Below are 17,149 nucleotides of genomic sequence, written 5' to 3'. Positions count from 1 at the left end.
CTCCCGACAGCATGGAAAGTGCTGACTGGCTCTGGCCCTGGCTGGCCTTCCGGGCTGCTGGAGGCGGGAGGGGGTGGTTAGCCCCTGCCTGCCTTGCTCACGCTCCTCCTCCATCCCCTCTCGCTCACTGAGTTGGCCCAATCCAGGATAGGAGCGGGAGAGGGAAGACTGGCCGCAGTCCCCTCCCCCAACCCGGGCAAGAACCCCTAAGAAGAGGGAGGGTTTCACCCAGGGCAGAGCCAAAGGGACGCGGGGAGTCGGCCCGGCACCCTGGGGGAGCGCGGCAGGGGTACGGGGTGTGAACCAGGACAAGATCACTGCAAACCGCCCAGGGGCTCCAGAACTGAACTTCGTCGTCCGGTGCGACCGTGCCAAGCACGCGCCGCCTCGGAAACAAGCGGCGCCGGTGGGGTCGCCAGGACGTCCGCCCCGCGGTCATTGCCACCCATTCCAGCGTCTCCGCCGGGATTTGGCAGCGAGTTCATTTTATGTGCCGGACAAATCCTTTCTCCAGGCCCCCGTCCCTCCCTCCCTGCTTCTTCCCGGCTCCATCCCCGCGGCTCGCCGCCCCGCCCCAGTCCGGCCGCGCCGCGAGCTCGGTCACCCCCGCGCGCCCGGGCGCAAGCCCTCTCCGCCCCGGCCGCCCTCCGGCTGGCTCCCAGCGCGCGGGGCAGCCGGAGCCCCGCCAAGCTGCCTGCTGGGCGCCAGGGCTCGCACCCCTCGGCCATGGGCTCCCGCGCCGCCCCCTGCACCCCCTTCGCCGGCGCCGCGCTAGGGCGCTGCAGCCTCCTCCTCCTACCGCTGCTGTTGTTGCTGCTGCTCCGACCCGGGCACGCGTGCCCCGCGGGCTGCGCCTGCACCGACCCGCATACGGTGGACTGCCGCGACCGCGGGCTGCCCAGCGTACCCGACCCCTTCCCGCTGGACGTGCGCAAGCTGCTGGTGGCAGGCAACCGCATCCAGCGGATTCCCGAGGACTTCTTTATCTTCTATGGAGACCTGGTCTACCTGGACTTCAGAAACAACTCGCTGCGCTCACTGGAGGAGGGCACGTTCAGCGGCTCGGCCAAGCTCGCCTTCCTGGACCTCAGCTACAACAACCTGACCCAGCTGGACGCGGGAGCCTTCCGCTCGGCTGGGCGACTCGTCAAGCTGAGCCTGGGTAACAATCACCTGGTGGGCGTGCACGAGGCCGCCTTCGACACCCTGGAGTCGCTGCAGGTGCTGGAGCTGAACGATAACCACCTGCGCAGCCTCAGCGTGGCCGCCCTGGATGCGCTGCCCGCGCTGCGCTCCCTGCGCCTGGACGGGAACCCCTGGCTGTGCGACTGCGACTTCGCCCACCTCTTTACCTGGATCCAGGAGAATGCTTCCAAACTGCCCAAAGGTGACCGAGAGGTGGCGGCTGCTCCGGGGCGAGGGCGGGAGCGGTGGGCAGGGAGCAGGGAGAGGCCACCCCATCCCTTGTCCCCTGGGAGGCCGGAGACCCGCGCGCTGGCTGCTCCGAGTAAGAGCGGCTCCAGCTAGCCGCCCTGTCGGGTTCCCAATGGTGCCAGTACTCTGGGTGTGCGCCACTCCGGGAATTGATGGACAGGGACTCTTCCAGGTCCCTGAGGCCTGCCTCTTCCCCGTGTCCTCATCATCCCCTTTGCCGAGTTGGAGACCCAAGGATGCTGCCCTTCTGCCTTCCTGGTGTACAGGATCCCTCGGACTCGGGTGCTGGTGCGTGCAGACCCCTTCTAAGTGAAAGCAGCAGCCACTGCCCCCATCGCCCAGGTCAAGGCGAGCGAGGGCCTGGGGTTCTGAACTGACCATGGCCTTGCAGTCCCAGTCTGCTCCCGGGACAGCTGCAGGGGAGACTTAGAGTTCTTGGGCTTTTCCGCCCAGTTGTGCAGAAGCAGAGCTGGACTGCTGTGAGTTGGTGCCCCCTTCCAGCCATGGCTTCGGTGGGCACCCCTGCTGGCAGGGGCCCAGGGAGAGCTGAGCAGGAAGGAAGCCGAGGACCTCAGCATCCTTGGCCTGGGGCCCCAGTGGAGACTGGCGGGGGCCCTTGCCCTCAGAGGACTCCAAGCCCCCACTCCTGAGCCTGTGGATGCCAGCACCAGCAGACACTCACCAGCCAGCCCCCGCCCTGCCCTGCCCCCAGGGCTCTGGCAGAATGGGAGGCAGAGCTGTGAAGCAGGCATTCCCATGACTAATGCTGACTGCTGGCCGAAATGCAGGGGACACCTTTTTTTCTTGGCTGAGAATTCAAGGCAGCCGCTTGCCTGTGTGCTGCCACCCCGGGCTCCTGAATCCCCTGCCTGCAGTCACAGGTGCACACCCAGGCATCTGGATGGGATGGCCACTCCTCAGCCCAGGCAGCCCAACTGTATCCTGTGAGCAGTCCCTAACGGGACCCGGCCTGGCAGGTGCTGTGCCCTAGCTTCAAAACTTTGTCTTCATCTGCCTGCCCACACTCCCAGCCTCTCCCATCAGAACGCGCTGTCCCAGAGAGAGGAACAGAATAAGGCATTTCCGTAGTGGGGGAGCGCCCTGCTTCTGCCCGCTCCTGCCCTTGCTTTTTGATGGAGCTGGCATCGTTCATGGTTGGTTGGGTTGGTGCAATTGGCTCCCTTTGTTTTGCAGACGAGGCCGAGGTGTGATGGAGTCAGCAGTGGTGGGTGTTAGTCTCAGCTCTGCCGAGGGTGGCTGTGACCTTGGACAGGACACTTAGCCTGTCTGGGTGTAGTTTCTTCGTTTCCAGAGCTGACCTCCGATGTCTGACTGCGCGAGTGTGAGGTCGGGCTGAAGAGCTGGGTGACTCCACACATGTCGCCGAGGTCCTTGGAGCCTTGTCATGGTTGTGTGTGACGTCGGGACGTGGGGGGTGCTGCAGAGACTGTGCACAGCTGGCTGTTGGGTTGGAAGCGGGGTCCCTCGTTCCCATCTGAGGTGCAGGGTAGACAAGAGGCACCAGGTGGGGAAATGTGAGGCTGGGAGTATGGGCACAAGCAGGTGCACATCCAGGAAGGGTCCTGAGGGGTGGAAGGCACCCCATGGGGGCACAGCCACCGGCAGCTGTGGTCTCACTGTGGCCAAAGCAGTGTCCTCCCTGTAGTGCCACCAGTGACCCAGCGGCCAGGGTGACAGCTGGAGGCCAGCACAGGCCTCACAGTGAGGCCTGGCTTCAGAATTGCCCTCAGATGGCTGCTCCTGGGGGAGGCCCCACCCTCTCTACGCCTTGGTGTTCCCGCCTGTCCATTCAGAAGGTGCCGGTGTGTCCCCCCACTGTGTCTATGGTGAGGGGCATGGCCATGTGCCCCCCTCCTGCTGCTTGTCTTCTCACAGAGGCTGTGGGGGACCGGAGGACTGGGGCTGGGACCCCTGTGCCGTGTGCCTTCAGATGCTGCCTCTGTTTTAGTTGGGTTGGCTGCCCTGACTTCCTCACATGGACAATGGGATGATGGTGCTGCCTGCTAGGGACATGGGGAGGGCTGGAGGGTGTCACTGTAAGGGACTTAAGACAGCACCTGGAGGGAAGGGAGCACAAAGTTTTAGTGCCAGCTCCCTCGGCTGCCCCTGAGCAACTTGCCTGTGAGCCCGTAGGTCTGGGGGTGCCCTGGAACCCCCCTGAATCCCACACTACTACGGTGACCACCCACTTCTTGCCCAAGAAATCCAGGTTCCTTGTGGACACAGCTCTGCCTCAGCCAGGGCAGGGAACCCACAGGAGGACACAGGAGCCCTGAGATCCCTGGCTGTGGTCCCGTCTCACCCAGGTCTCAGTAGCCTCTGCCCCTGAAGAGTGGGGTGGGACCAGGGCTTCCTTCTATGACCCTGACTCGCTCCCGCAGCCACAGGAATGTGTCCCAGAGCCAGGGAGGCTTCCCCTGGTGGCCACAGCACCCTGGAGCAGGAACTAAAGAGGAAATCAAACCACAGCATCATATGGATCTCAGTGTCCCTGGCGGGGGAGGGAAGGGAGCCATCACACCAGGCCTACTAACTGAATGAGTGGCAGAGGTCAAGGCCTGGGGACCTGCAGCCTCCCCAGACCCTGGGGAGGGGTTTTCTGTGCATACTCCAGGAAGTACCCCTGCTGGCGGGTGGGTAACAGCAACTGTGTGACCTGGTGGGGCTTGCATATTGTCTCTGATCCTCTCCTGCTTCCTGTGGAGACAAAGGGGCCAGAGGAAGGCAGGCAGGCAGGCTGGGACAGGGATTCTGTCAAGGCTGTGCAGGAGGCCCGGGGCCTGGCAAAGCCCCTGTCTTGGCTGGACTTCAGAGAACGCAGCCAATGCTGCAGGATAGCAGAAGGGGTCCCAGATCCACACATAGATCTCTACACACTGTCCCCTGCGTGGGTCCTAGGAGCCACTGGGAGCTGGCAGGTGCTGGCTGCTCAGTACGTGGCCTCAGACATGTGCGGGATGCTAACAGAGGCACCTGCCAGTACTCAGCGAGAAGGTGAACGCACCAAGACCCCTCCCACCACATAACCGCAGGCAGGTGTTGGTCCGTGGGTCCCAGCCCATAGCACTGGGGAAGAGACGTGAGATGACCCTCTCATCCATAGCCTGGACACACAGAAGTATACGCGGGAGCCAGGGCAGAATCATGCGGGTCACGTGTCATGCCTGGCCTCTGCATAGGGCCTGCCTTCTAGAAAACAGCCACGAAAGAGATCTTGGAACATCCAGACATTTGGAGCTGCGTCATGAAACCCACCTGCCGATCTGACTCAGGGCTCCCTGAAGAGCCCATCCCCATCCCCTAGGAACCCCCTTCCTCAGAGCTCGCTGGAGAGCCCACCCCCATCCCCTAGGAACCCCCTTCCTTTCTTTGCTGTCACACCTGAGGAGGAGTCTGGGCTGGTGCAGATGCATTGATACCTCCTGTCACACTAAGAAAATCGATGGTTTTCCAGCCAAAAGGACAAATGTGGACACTTACCTGAGGGTGACATTGGTGTTTTGTCCCAGGTGACCCTGTTGCTTTTCTTTCCTTTAGAAAATAAAAGCAGCTTGGTTCTCCCGGCGACAAGAATAACAGGCTCCTGTTAGGGGAAAATGGAAAAGTGTCTCCGGGAGAAGCCGAGGGGTCAGCCAGCCTCTGTCGCAGCCCAGCTCTGCCGTCACGTGCCGCTGTTCTTGTGTGCACAGATGTTTAACGAAGCGGGGAGGATATAGTGCATCTTATACGTGATTTTTGCTTTTTAATGAATGAGTGAATTTTTTAAAGGTTGGTTTATTAATTTGAAAGGTAGAGTTCTATAGAGAGAAGGAGAGACAGAGAGAGAATCTTCCATCTGTTGACTTGCTCTCCAAATTGCTGCAACTGCCAGCGCTGGTCAAGGTCAAAGTTAGGAGCCACCTTCGGGGTGCCCACTGGGGTGGCAGAGGCCTGAGCTCTCTGGCCATCTTCTGCTGGTTTTCTTGGTGCATTAGCCTGAAGCTGAGCTGGAAGTGGAGCAGCTGGGACTTGAAGTGGCATCTCTATGGGATGCCAGCATTGCAGGAGATGGCTAACCCTCTGCACCAGCAGAGTGCTGGCCCCTGCGTGTCATTGTGACAGTCTCTGGAGCTTCCCTGGCCTTGGGAGGAGTCAGCTTGCAGGTGTACCGCCAGCTTGTCTCATGTTACTGTTACATGTGTAACTCTGTCCTTTAGTTCCCTGTTCATGAACAGTGCTGAGCTCAACATTGCCCTACCAGGAGCCTTAGGGAGAGATGAACACTTGGCTTAGGGGTTGAGTTCTTGCTCGGGACTCCTTCATCCCACATCCGGGGGCCTGGAGCCCAGGCCTGGCACCATTGACAGTCCGACCTCCTGTTAATGCACATCCTGAATGCCCACAGTGGCCAGAGCTGGACCCGAGGCAGCTGGGAACCAGGCCCTCCATCCAGGTCTCCCACACGGGGGCAGGGGCCCAAGCACTTCAGCCATTGTCTGCTCCCTCCCAAGGAGTACATTAGTAGGAAGTTTGATCTGAAGTGGAGAGGCTGGGACTCGAATCCTGGCACTCTGGGATGGGAAGCAGGTGTCCTGTGCAGCAGCTTCACAGTGGCCCCAGCCACCCTCCCTTCCACACACTTTTTTAAGATTTATTTACTTATCACTTAGAAGGCAGGTTTTACAGAGAGAGGAGGAGACACACAGGGAGTAATCTCCCATCTACTTCCTCTGATGGCTGCAAGAGCCAGGGCCAAACCAATCCAAAGCCGGAGTCTAGAACTTCTTCTGGGTCAAGAGCTCAGGGACCTGGGCCTAGTGCAGTAGCTCAGCGGCTAAAGTCCTTGCCTTGCATGCACTGGGATCCCGTATGGGCACCGGTTCTAATCCCGGCGGCCCTGTTTCCCATCCAGCTCCCTGCCACTTGGGGAGTGAATCACTAGATGGAAGATCTTCCTCTCTGTCTCTCCTCCTCTCTGTATGTCTGACTTCACAATAAAAATAAATAGATCTTTAAAAATAAAAGAGAGAGTTCAGGGGCCCAAGGACTGGAGTCATCTTCCACTGCTCTCCCAGGTCGTAAGCAGGGAACTGGAGCGGAAGTGCGGCAGCCAGGACTTGAACTAATGTCCATGTGGATGGCTGTGCTGCAGGCAGGCAATTACGGTGCTTCGCTGCTGCACAACGTTCCCCCCCACCCACTCCCCACCACACACACACACACATTTTAACTGGAAAGCTGGTTCTGTTAGCCGAGTCTGGGTCTTGCTCTGTGTGTTATGATTTTTAAAAAGAAAGAAAGGGAGATTTTCTGTGTGGTGGGCAAAACGGTGCTGCTGGCTCTGGGGCGGTGTGCGTTCTGTGTGTATTTCAATTCCTAAGCTGGGTTGATTAAGGGCTTACCTGCTCACAGGTGGCTCTTTCTCCTGTCTCCAGCAGGGCTGTGCACGCTGTATGTGCCACAGGCTGCTGCGGTTTTAAATTGTCTCTTAGTATCGAGTCCCTGGAGTTTGACTTTTCACGCCCTGACCTGTCTGAGAGTTCGGGGGCTGAGGGAGCAGGGAGGCAAAGCCAGCAGCCGACACGGTTTCAGGAGGCCTTCTTGGACCTTTGTGCACCCCCATGGGGAGCTCCATAAGAACCACCCCCTCTGCTTACCCCAGCTTGCTCCCTGAAAATGCCATGTGGCTCTGTCGGTTAGCTCTGGGCAGGAAGTCACTGCCAGACCCCGGGGGACCAGAGCCGGAGTTGATTTAGAGGCCACAGGAGCGCCATTAGCTGTCCCTGTTTGGTCTCTTCCCCCTTCTTGTTTCCTGCCTGATCTCTTTGCATTCCGGTTCCTCCTCTGTGCCCCTGGTTCCCGTGGGACCTCTGTGGCTTGTCCTCCAGGCACCCAGCTGGACCTTGCCGGTCACACCGATGCCCCCTTGCATAGGATGCACTTTGCGTCCTGCTCCTCCTGGAGCCCCCAGGAGCCGACACAATGCGTGGTATATTTGGAAACCTTCCATTATGCTTTAGGATGAGTTCAGTTCGGCTTCCCTGTGTCCATTTCTCTTCTCTTTTCCCCCATTCTGGCCACACCAAGCCTTGGCCTGGTCAAGCACTTGCAAGTGCCAGGGTCCAACCAGGGCCTCTGCCTGGCAAAATGCTGCTCCCAGTGGCTGTGGCTCCCTCATCAGCAGATGTTACCTCCTCCAGCAGGCCTCGCTTCATCACCCCACCCCGTCACTCTTCATCCATGTCGCAGTCACAGTGTTAACACTCTAGTGCTGCTGGGGGTTAAAGCTCCAGGAGGGCTCCAGGGGCGGGAACCCTGAGAATGAATGAGAATGTGTACTCAGGAGGCCACCGGCCTTCTCTCCTGTGCTCATCCAGCCTCCCTTCTCTGGTCCCCGTCTGCGGAGTGGATGATGATGGGCCCGAGCATCGGCCAGGCTGGAAGCAGGCTCAGCCAGGAGCCTCACCACTGTGTGTGTGACATCCCTGGGGCAGACAGCAGCACTCCTACCCTGCCAAGCCTCAGCTCCCAGTGGTGAAGATGTGAGGGCCCAGCGTCTCCCGCGGAGCAGAGCGCCGGTGCCTGGGGGAGGTGGTGCAGACACGGAGTCTGCAGGTCTATTAAAACGCCTGGACTCCTTGGCTGCCCAGAGCACCTTCCTCTGTGTCAGCAGCAGAGTGGGAGGGACTTCTCTGAGAGGCGGGACTGCCAAGGGGCCCTTGTTCTGATCAGTCCCCCTGGGGCATGGGGAGCCAGCCCTGTACCCCTCTTTCTCATACTCACTCTCATCCCTGCATCTCACGCTGTTTTATTCTCTCCATGTGCAAATGGGCCTTCTCTGCTCTCTCATCTACCTGGCGAAGGACACCTGCTTCCCTGTCCCCACACACATGCCCACCATGCCCCAGCTACTCACTCGCAAGAGTGGCTGAGGCTAGGCCAGGCTTCTCTCTCCATCCCAGACACTAGGTCCCGGAATGAGGCTGTGTTTGGCTCTGATAGGCTTGTCCCATCAGGAAGATGGGGGGGTGACCCGGTGCCTGCTGGCTGCTGGGAGCATCTCAGAGCACCCTGGTGAGGGGTGCAGTGTTGGGGAGGGGCTGGGCAGACCACTTAGCAGGTGACCATGACCATAGCTGTTTGGGGTGAATAGGTTCCCCAGTGTTCCAGGGTCCCAGGGTGCTGGGGGTCAGGTGCAGGTGATGGGAGCTGTACTTTGATGTGTAGTGATAGTCCATGGAGCAGCTCAAAGCGCAGCTTCCCCACCTTGGCCCCAGGGAGCTGCTCCTGTCTGTTCCCTGTCTAGAAGATAGAATGTGGCTGGATGCTGGACGTCCCTGTTCCACTGGATGAGAGGGGACAGGGACGGCAGGCCCAGTGTTCCAGTGAGTCCCGTGGGTGAGGCTGCATCGTATCTTCCCTACATCCTCTCAGTGGCCCCGCTGTGCAGCTTGCTAGTCAAAGAGTCCCCAGGATCCCATATGGCCTGTCCTCACTGGCTGCATGCCAGCTCCCAGGGTCAGGGAGTTGGAACCTGAGGGGAGCCACGAGCTGTTCAGGATGGAGGGACCACTTCTCAAAGCCCCCAGTCCTGAGAGGTGAGAGGTGAGAGTCAGTTCTGACTCCCAGTGAGACCTGCGAGTCTTTTCCTTCTCCTGGCCTCAGCCTTCACGGCCCCTAGAGGGTGGGTTTGTCTCAGACCAGGAGCTGTGACCCCAGATGACCCCAGGACCAACTGGATAAGGCTAATGAGAGAAACAGCCAATGGAGCGAGAATGTGGCACATGCGCTCGATGGTAGTGGGCTGGCTAAAGTCCCCCAAAATCTGTCCCTGCTACTTATCACAGCATTAGAGCCCCAGACCAGGGGGCCACAGGGGGCCCATATAGCTCTGACTTCAGCTTGGGCCATGACACCAGCTCCAGCTCCCTCCAGGGCATAGCCTGAGTGGCTCAGGGAGCCCCTCACCCTGGCTGCCCACAAAGGTCTCCCCGGGTGGGGGCTCTGCACTCAAGGTACAGTAGTGTCGGGCCAACTTTGCCCCTCCCCGAGTTAGCGGGTGGCCCAACACTGCTTCTTCCGAGACGTCCAGGAGAGGCCATGACACTGCATGCAGAAGCATCATGCATGGCTCTGTGTGTCACATGTGAAAATGCGGGCTGTACGGAGGAGCAAAACCCTTGGGGTTGAAGGTCAGGACCCCCTACTGCTCTCTGCAGCCACCTGCTGGACCCAGGCAGGTTGCCAGTTTCTCTGGGGTTTAGCCAGCCTGTCCCTGCACCTCCTGCCCCCCATGCCTTTGAACTCTGAAACCTTTCCCTCCCATCCCTGTGGCTTCTCGTGGCCCCGCGGCACCTGCTGCCGGCTGACATTTTCCTGCTGTCCTCTTTGTCTTGTGGCTGAGAGTAGTCTGATGTTCCTCCAGTGTTGAAACTGGACCAGGTTTGTTGAGTGATTCAATGGCTCAATACACAGTAGATGCTAAGGCAGAGCCGAAGGAGAAGAACAGAATGGAGACCTGCTGAACACACCCTTGGCTTAGAGAAACACATACGGCCGAGTAGCTCTCATCCAAGCATTGGTGACTGGAGGGTTGGCCAGGAATGGAAGTGACAATGGCCAAAGGAAGGCAGAGCTGTGGCCTCGGGAGCATGAGCCTGCGTGGACTCTCTGGCTTGGTGTTGCCCAGATGGGGCCTGGGGGCCTGGGGGTGAGATTGTGTCTCCTGGGCTCCCTGTTAGATCCCTGGACTCACTACTGAGACGCACCAGATAGTCTGAGTATTTGTTGAATGAGAGTGTTGAGGCTGGTGTTTCTGAGGCCTGATGTTGGACTGGTGATGTCACAGGAGCTATCACTGAACCCTAGAGGCTTATTCTGACCTCAGAAGGTGGACCCGTGGTTGGGGACCACAGGGAATCTGATTTGGATGTGCCAGGAGAAGAACATTTAGCCAAGAGAGGTAGTGAGGCTCCCATTATGAGTGGTGTTCAAGGATTGGTGATCACTTTTCAGTGGTGCTGACTGGAGCTTGGGTCCTGGATGGAATTTCTGTCCCAGGGAGCTTGGGTCCTGTCCTCTGGCTGCCTAGGGCTCCTTCAGCCTGTCCTGGTTGTGATTGCAGCGTGATCCTAACCCAGGGACTGAGCCTGCCAGCCCGGAGGCCAGCAGCAGCTGCCTTCTGGCCCTCCTTCCCAGCCCCTCCCTCAGCCAGGCTTCTCTCTGATGTCTGCACGCACAAAGCTCTTAAGCCACACAGCTGAGACAGAAACGTGAACCCCGGGGGCCCCTTGCACATCTCGCTCTTGCTCGGCTCACACCCAATCATCGCTGGAAACCAGATCACCTGCCAGCAACCAGAATCGGTTTCTAAATACGGAGCTTGTCCAGCGTGTGTCCAGCTGTCCTTGCGCCAGGACAGTGACCTTCTGTGATTTCACTCCCCACTGCCCCCACAGCAAGCCTGCGTCATCTGGACTTCTAGATGTAGAGGGCCATCCCACCAGGCGTGACACCAGCCCCGGTCATTCACGCACACATACCTGTGCTTCTGCCCCACTGCCCTGGAGAATTCTTGTGTCTGCCTTGGACGGTGCTGCAGAAAGAAGGGCATCTTAGCCACAAGTCTGCCCTCTAGTGTCTGCTGCCCCCGTGCCAGGCGCAGAAACCTAGAGCGTCTCCGCTTAGTGGTGGAAGGGTTAAGCCCGAGGGAACTTGAACAGACTGGAGTAGCCTAACCATCTACCCAAATTCTGCCCTCAGAACGCAGTGGGGACTCTCACGCTGGACAGGACATCCCAGAGGCCTCAGAAAAGCATAGCCTCCGTGCTTCCAAATAAGCAGCTGTGGCTCAGAGAGACTGAATGATTTGCCCAAAGCCATACAGCAAACGGAGAGAAGAGGCCGGCCACCCCAGCCCTTCTGGGCGCTGTGTCCTTGCGTGGAACAGCAGGCAGTTCGGGGCTGCATCAGAGGGAGGAGGCAGCGCTGAGCAGAGACCGAAAAAGGACTCAACCAAGTTGGGCTCGTCCGAGATGTGGCCGCCCAACCTGACTGCCAAGGCGTCACAGATCCAGACCCTCACTGCTGATTCCTTTGTGGGAGAAAGACCCCACAGATCCCACACCTGCACCCTGGTAGTGATACACAGCTGTGTGCCCACAGCAGCCAGGTGGTGAAGCCCCCAAGTGCTCGTGTCTGTGTTAGGGGTGATCAGCTGCGGTCAGCCATACAAGCACCGTCGCTCAGCCTGGCGAAGGCAGGCAGGGTAGGTGTGGCCCAGCAGGGTCCCTCAGTGCCTGGAACGCCTGCGTCCTATGTCGTAGTGCTGGTTCCAGCTCCCTGCTTATGCAGGGAGGCAGCCAGTAATGGACCAAGTACTTCAGCCCATGTGGGCGACCTACATGGAGTTCCTGGTTTGTAGCTTCAGCCTGGGCCAGCCTTGGCTACTGCAGGTGCTTGGGAGTAAACCAGCAGATGGAGGATCCCTCTCTCTCTCTCTCTCTCTCATTCATTCATTCATTCATTCACTCATTCTTGCTTTTTATTCCCACGCAGATGAAAATGAATACTTAAAAAAAAAAAAAGACATGGGCCCAGTGTAATAGCCTAGCAGCTAAATCCTCACCTTGCAAGTTCCAGGATCCCAGATGGGCACCATCTCATGTCCCAGCTACTCCACTTTCCATCCAGCTCCCTGCTTGTGGCCTGGGAAAGCAGTCGAGGATGGCCCAAAGCCTTGGGACCCTGCGCCCACGTGGGAGACCTGGAAGAAGCTCCTGGCTTCAGGTCAGCTCAGTTCTGACCTTTGCGCCACTTGGGGAATGAATCAGTGGATGGAAGATCTTCCTCTCTGTCTCTCCTTCTCTTTGTATATCTGACTTTCCAATAAAAAGAAATAAATCTTTTAAAAAAAGACAATTCTGCATCTGACACAACGACTCAACTGGCTAATCTTCCCCTTGCAAGTACTAACATCCCATATGGGCATCAGTTTGTGTCCTGGCTACTCCACTTCCCATCCAGTTCCCTACTTGTGGCCTGGAAAAGCAGCAGAGGATGGTCCAAAGCCTTAGGACCCTGCACCTGTCTGAGAGACCTGGAAGAAGCTCCTTGCTCCTGGCTTCAGATTGGCTCAGCTCTAGCTGTTGCAGCCATTTGGAGAGTGAACCAACAGATGGAAGAGCCTTCTCTCTGTTTCTCCTTATCTCTGTAAATCTGCCTTTCCAGTAAAAAGAAAAACTAAATCTTTTCAAAAAATACAATTCTGACACATCAATGAACCATGAAAATATGCTATTTGAAAGAATCAGATGCAAGAGGGTGTGTACTGTATCATCCCCCTTACAGGAGGTGTCCAGACAGGACGGGGGCTGGTGGCGTCCACGGCAGGCAGGGCTGGACAGAGGCTCCCGTTGTGATGAGCAGAGTTCTGGGGGCTGGGGGCGGTGACAGACTCTGAACATCACAGATGTTCTTACTGTCCCTGAACTGTCCCCTGAACAGTGGCGATGATGGCAGATTATGTGTGCGCGTGTGTGTGCATCAAAATGGTTAAGGTGATAAATTATGTTTATGTGTATTTTACCTGAATGTACTTCTTTAAAAAGCATCAGGCTAACAGTGAAATGTGATAACACAAGGTGTCCCTCCCTCGGCCCTGCTGGTCCACGCAGGGCCCTTGGCAGCCCCCTTCTCTTCCTCACAGTTACCAGTCGCAGCCCGCCCTCCGGTGTGAGAGCTCCGTTTGCAGACATGGACCAAGGCCCAGAGGGGCGAAAGTTGGCCCTGGATGAGAACCCCTGTGCCAAGTGTTGTTGATGAAATGGACTGAGTGATATGGTGATCGGGCATCCTGGTGGGTGCGGGGAGTCTCAGGAATTATCACTGCCCACTGGAATGTGACCTTGACAGTGTCCTGGGAGAGATCTTGGTAACACAAGTCCTGCCTCCTCCTGGCACACACAGCCTGGCCAGTGAGCCCACCCTTAGAGTAACAGGGGACACTGGGTGCTAAGGAGAATGGAGAGTGGAGACCACAGAATGGGGTCAGAGTGCCTGCTCCCATCATGAGCTGTTGCTAGGTCTCAGGGCTGCCTTCGCTACCTTCTGCTGGTCATTCTAGAAGGTTCTCTCTAAGCAGGTCACTGACAATCTGTCACACACTGGAATCCCACCACACACTGGTGCTCAGTATGCAACAGGTGCCTGTTGCCGCTCAGCAGCGACACTAAAATGACGAGGCGTACTGTGAGGGTCTGGGAAAAGCTGGAACCGCAACCGGACCCTCCACTGCTGAAAGCGGCCATGTTTAAGTCCTTCTCTCTGCTGCCTCTGTTCCCATTGGTCTTAACTTTCCTCCCCACTTCTCAGCCCTGTCTCCGTCACTCTTCTTCCCGCCCGTCCTTCTCCATCTTTCTCCGTTGTCCCTCCTCTTGCTCCAGCCCTTGTTCCTTTCCCATCTTTCTCGTCTTTCTCGTCGTAGTCGTCATCGTCTCCTAGCTTTTACCGGCTACTTTTATATCGTTCTCCACCAATCACTTCTCCCCGTGGATCCAATTGGCACTACGTGATAGGCCAGTAGCAATGACATAATCGCAGTGAGGTCATTAGCCTACCCCTGGACTTCCTGTTTACCTGCTGGCGAGACCAACTCCACCTCCTGGCCCTGGGCCAGCCGCCATCTTGCAATGGCCCCTACCAATCCCAGGAGCAACTTTAGCACCCCACTCCCCACAGGTGCCTGTTACTGAGGATGGAGGAGAGCATGGAGATGGAGCTGAGGGTGAGGGGTCTCAATCATAGAGGTGAGCACAGTGCAGGTGCACAGCCTGGGCCTGGTGGACATGGCAGGGGTGGTAGGAGAAGCAATGGCAGTGATGGCTTGGGTAGAGGCAGTGACGATGACAGCCGAAACTCCTGCCTGCCATTGCTAGCATTCCAGCTGTCCTCACTCAGCCTCCACTCATCTCTTCCCGGAGGAAGGCAGGCTGGAGAATGCACATCAAGGCCAGGCACTTCGCCATGCCCCTGTGTCCTGTGGTTGGAGCTGGGAGGCAGGCTGGAGAGATGGGACCCTTGCTGTAGTGCCACCCCTCCCGCAGGACACACCGGGTGGGGCCAGGACAAGCGAGGAGGAGCTCTTGCTGTCCTTGCTGTCTGTAGAAATCAGCTTTTCGCTTCATCAGCTGAGTGTCTGCGAGACAGGGAGGGGAAGCAGGCCTTCTCCCCTCCACGGCCAATGGCTTTTAACAAAAGTGGTGGTGGAGAACAAAGGTCAACACTATTAAGAGATTAGCCTGGCTGCTGCAGGGGCAGGGGCATACACCTCCTGCGCCACCAAGGGCTTGTGACAGTGGCCGCAGCTCATGCGGCTTCTGGCCCTGCTGCCCAAGAAGAACACCCAGCTGGGCATTGGGAGACCTGAGTTCTAGGCCCCACTCCAGCTGACCTCAACTGCCCGACTCTGGGATGCTGAAGAAAGCCTGGTGGTGTCACAGACACCCTCCTGTTGTCCTGTGGGACTATGAGGTCAGGATACTGGGGTGGCAAGCTCGGCCAAGCAGATGCAAGGCAGCTGCTTCTTCCTAGCCCTCTGGGCTTGGGGTCCGAAGAGGCTACCTGAAGGGCAGGGAAGGGTGTTTCACGGGCCCAGGGCAGGCCCCCTTTGCTTAGTAAGAAGGTGGACAAGGACAGTGACTGGGAGGAGGAAGTGCTGGGCACAGGCAGTAAGGCCAGTACCCAGGGTCCCTCCAGCACCTTCCATTGTGGGTCTGTCCCCCAGGATGTGGGAGGGTGTGCCTTCCATGGATGTGTTGCGTGCTGCAAGGAGCTAGGCTGGAGCCTGGCTGGATCAGCCACTCGCCTTCTGTCCCACAAGGCCTTCTAGAAGTAGAGGAGGCTTGTAAAGCTCATGTCCCAGGTCTTGGACAGCCGGCTGCAGAAGCACAATCCAGGGGCCAAGAAGGGTGTGTGGCAGGGCTGGGCTCTGGAGTGTAATGGAGTCCGACAGTAAATTAAATCAGCAGTACTCCCTGTTGTGGCCGGTCAGATCAACAGAGAAAAAGCATGATGGGAGTCAGTGCCGGAGTCCAGCTCCAGCCGAGCTTGGAGCTCGGGAAGGGTGTGTGGAGTCGGTGATAAAGACACGGACACTGTCACTTGGTGCCTTCTTCTACAGCTCAAGAAGCTGCCCTTTTTATTTTCTCAGACACGTCACAGCCTCTGCACAATCATTTGATTGTTCTGTTTTTACTTTGTGACTAAGTGGCTATGCATAGATGTTTCATTATTTTTTATTTCATGGTCAACCAGGTGCTCTTAAAGATAATTCTGTAAGTTACCATAATCAGTTTCTTCAAAGCAAGCTGTTATTCATTCTTCAGAAATAGCTATTAGGTGACAGCCAGACCTCCAAGGTCAAAGCACAGATGGTTACTTACTAATCAGTAAAACGTTCCTACTACATTTTATTTTCACAACTTGTTTATCACTTAGTGGGAGAAATACAACAAAAGAGAAAAAAAAAACCATAAAGATCCAAGACAAAAAATTTGAAACATTAAATCCCCCTACACCTGCAGGCTCTCTATGGTGTTAATAAAATCACCCTATATTTCCTCTAGTTAAAAAAATTATAAAAGTGGCTGAAACAACTACATTTTCTATGTTCTAAAGAGTTGCAAGGCCAGGCTAAACTGTAAGGTCGCTGTAACTATATTTTTTGCTATAGTAGTTTCTGCTCATACTCCCATCACTTCCATTAATTTGTAAAATTCTTATCAAGCCATTTCTCAGAAGGCATGCTATATGTCTGGGCCAGATTTCAGGGCAATAGGTAGGCACACAATAAGGTGTCCAGAAATGGGATAGGCTTAATTGTATACCTGTGTGCAGTTAAAGGCCCCCTCACCAAGATATTATCAGTAACATTAACTCTCAAGCTTATGTTGGTTGTAAAAGCCACCTCACAGGGGCAAACGATGCCTCAATAGATTACAGAATTCTTAGTGGGGTGGTTGAGTGTCCATGCAAAAAGGGGGTGAAACTGTGTCAAGGTGGTCAGAGAGAAATCCGCCATGCCCTGCTAAACAGCTGGAAGCTCCCCTGGGCCCTGCCAAACAGGGGAGCTGTTCTCTTCACACATTCCTGTCATCCACACTTACTGCATGGACCCCAGCAAGTCACAATTGACCCCAGTTCAAGGTCTCAGGGTATATCTTAGGGAGCCAGATGAGGCGTTGCCAGTGACTTTGCTTTGGAAACAGCCTGGGCCTAGGGTGAGAACCTGCAGCTCCCCCAGCATGGAACGCCCCATAGCTGTTGAGAATAGGGGTGTGAGTATCCTGATTGGACATGAAGGTGCTTCCACTGTGGTCACGTGGAGAGCACGAGGAGCCGGTCCATGTGCACAGAAAAACACACCCAGGCCAGCACCAGCCCACGCGTTGGTAACTTCACATCTAAGAGCCTTCTACCACCTTCAGTTTGTTTCTCTCATCCACACGTGTAGCAGGCTTTGCCCAGCTAGCACAGATAGAGTAACAAACTTGGCACAAAGCACTTTGCAGACCCTGCCCGTAGCCTGAGTTGGATCTATCCCTGCAGGGCCCAGTGTAGAGGAAAGTACCCTACACAGGGAGGCTACGGGCCAGGCCCATTTGTTGGGGGGGGGGGGGGGCGGGGCTCAGCACAGCAGGAGAGATGAGTCTCTCTC

General features: G+C 56.9%; 1 protein-coding gene across 1 annotated transcript in view; it reads left to right on the top strand.

Moving 5' to 3' along the window:
- Positions 1–298: 298 nt before the first annotated feature.
- Positions 299–17,149, top strand: part of LRRC38 (leucine rich repeat containing 38) — a 31,777-nt gene continuing 14,926 nt past the window's right edge. The window contains exon 1 of the mRNA XM_058675436.1: positions 299–1,387. Coding sequence (XP_058531419.1) covers positions 727–1,387 — 661 coding nt within the window. The 5' untranslated portion in view covers positions 299–726. The remainder of the gene's footprint in view (positions 1,388–17,149) is intronic.

This window comes from Ochotona princeps, chromosome 2 (genome assembly GCF_030435755.1).
Source record: "Ochotona princeps isolate mOchPri1 chromosome 2, mOchPri1.hap1, whole genome shotgun sequence".
Lineage (NCBI taxonomy): Eukaryota > Metazoa > Chordata > Mammalia > Lagomorpha > Ochotonidae > Ochotona > Ochotona princeps.
The sequence above is the reverse complement of the archived record's forward strand: the minus strand, read 5'-3'. Positions and strand labels throughout refer to the sequence as shown.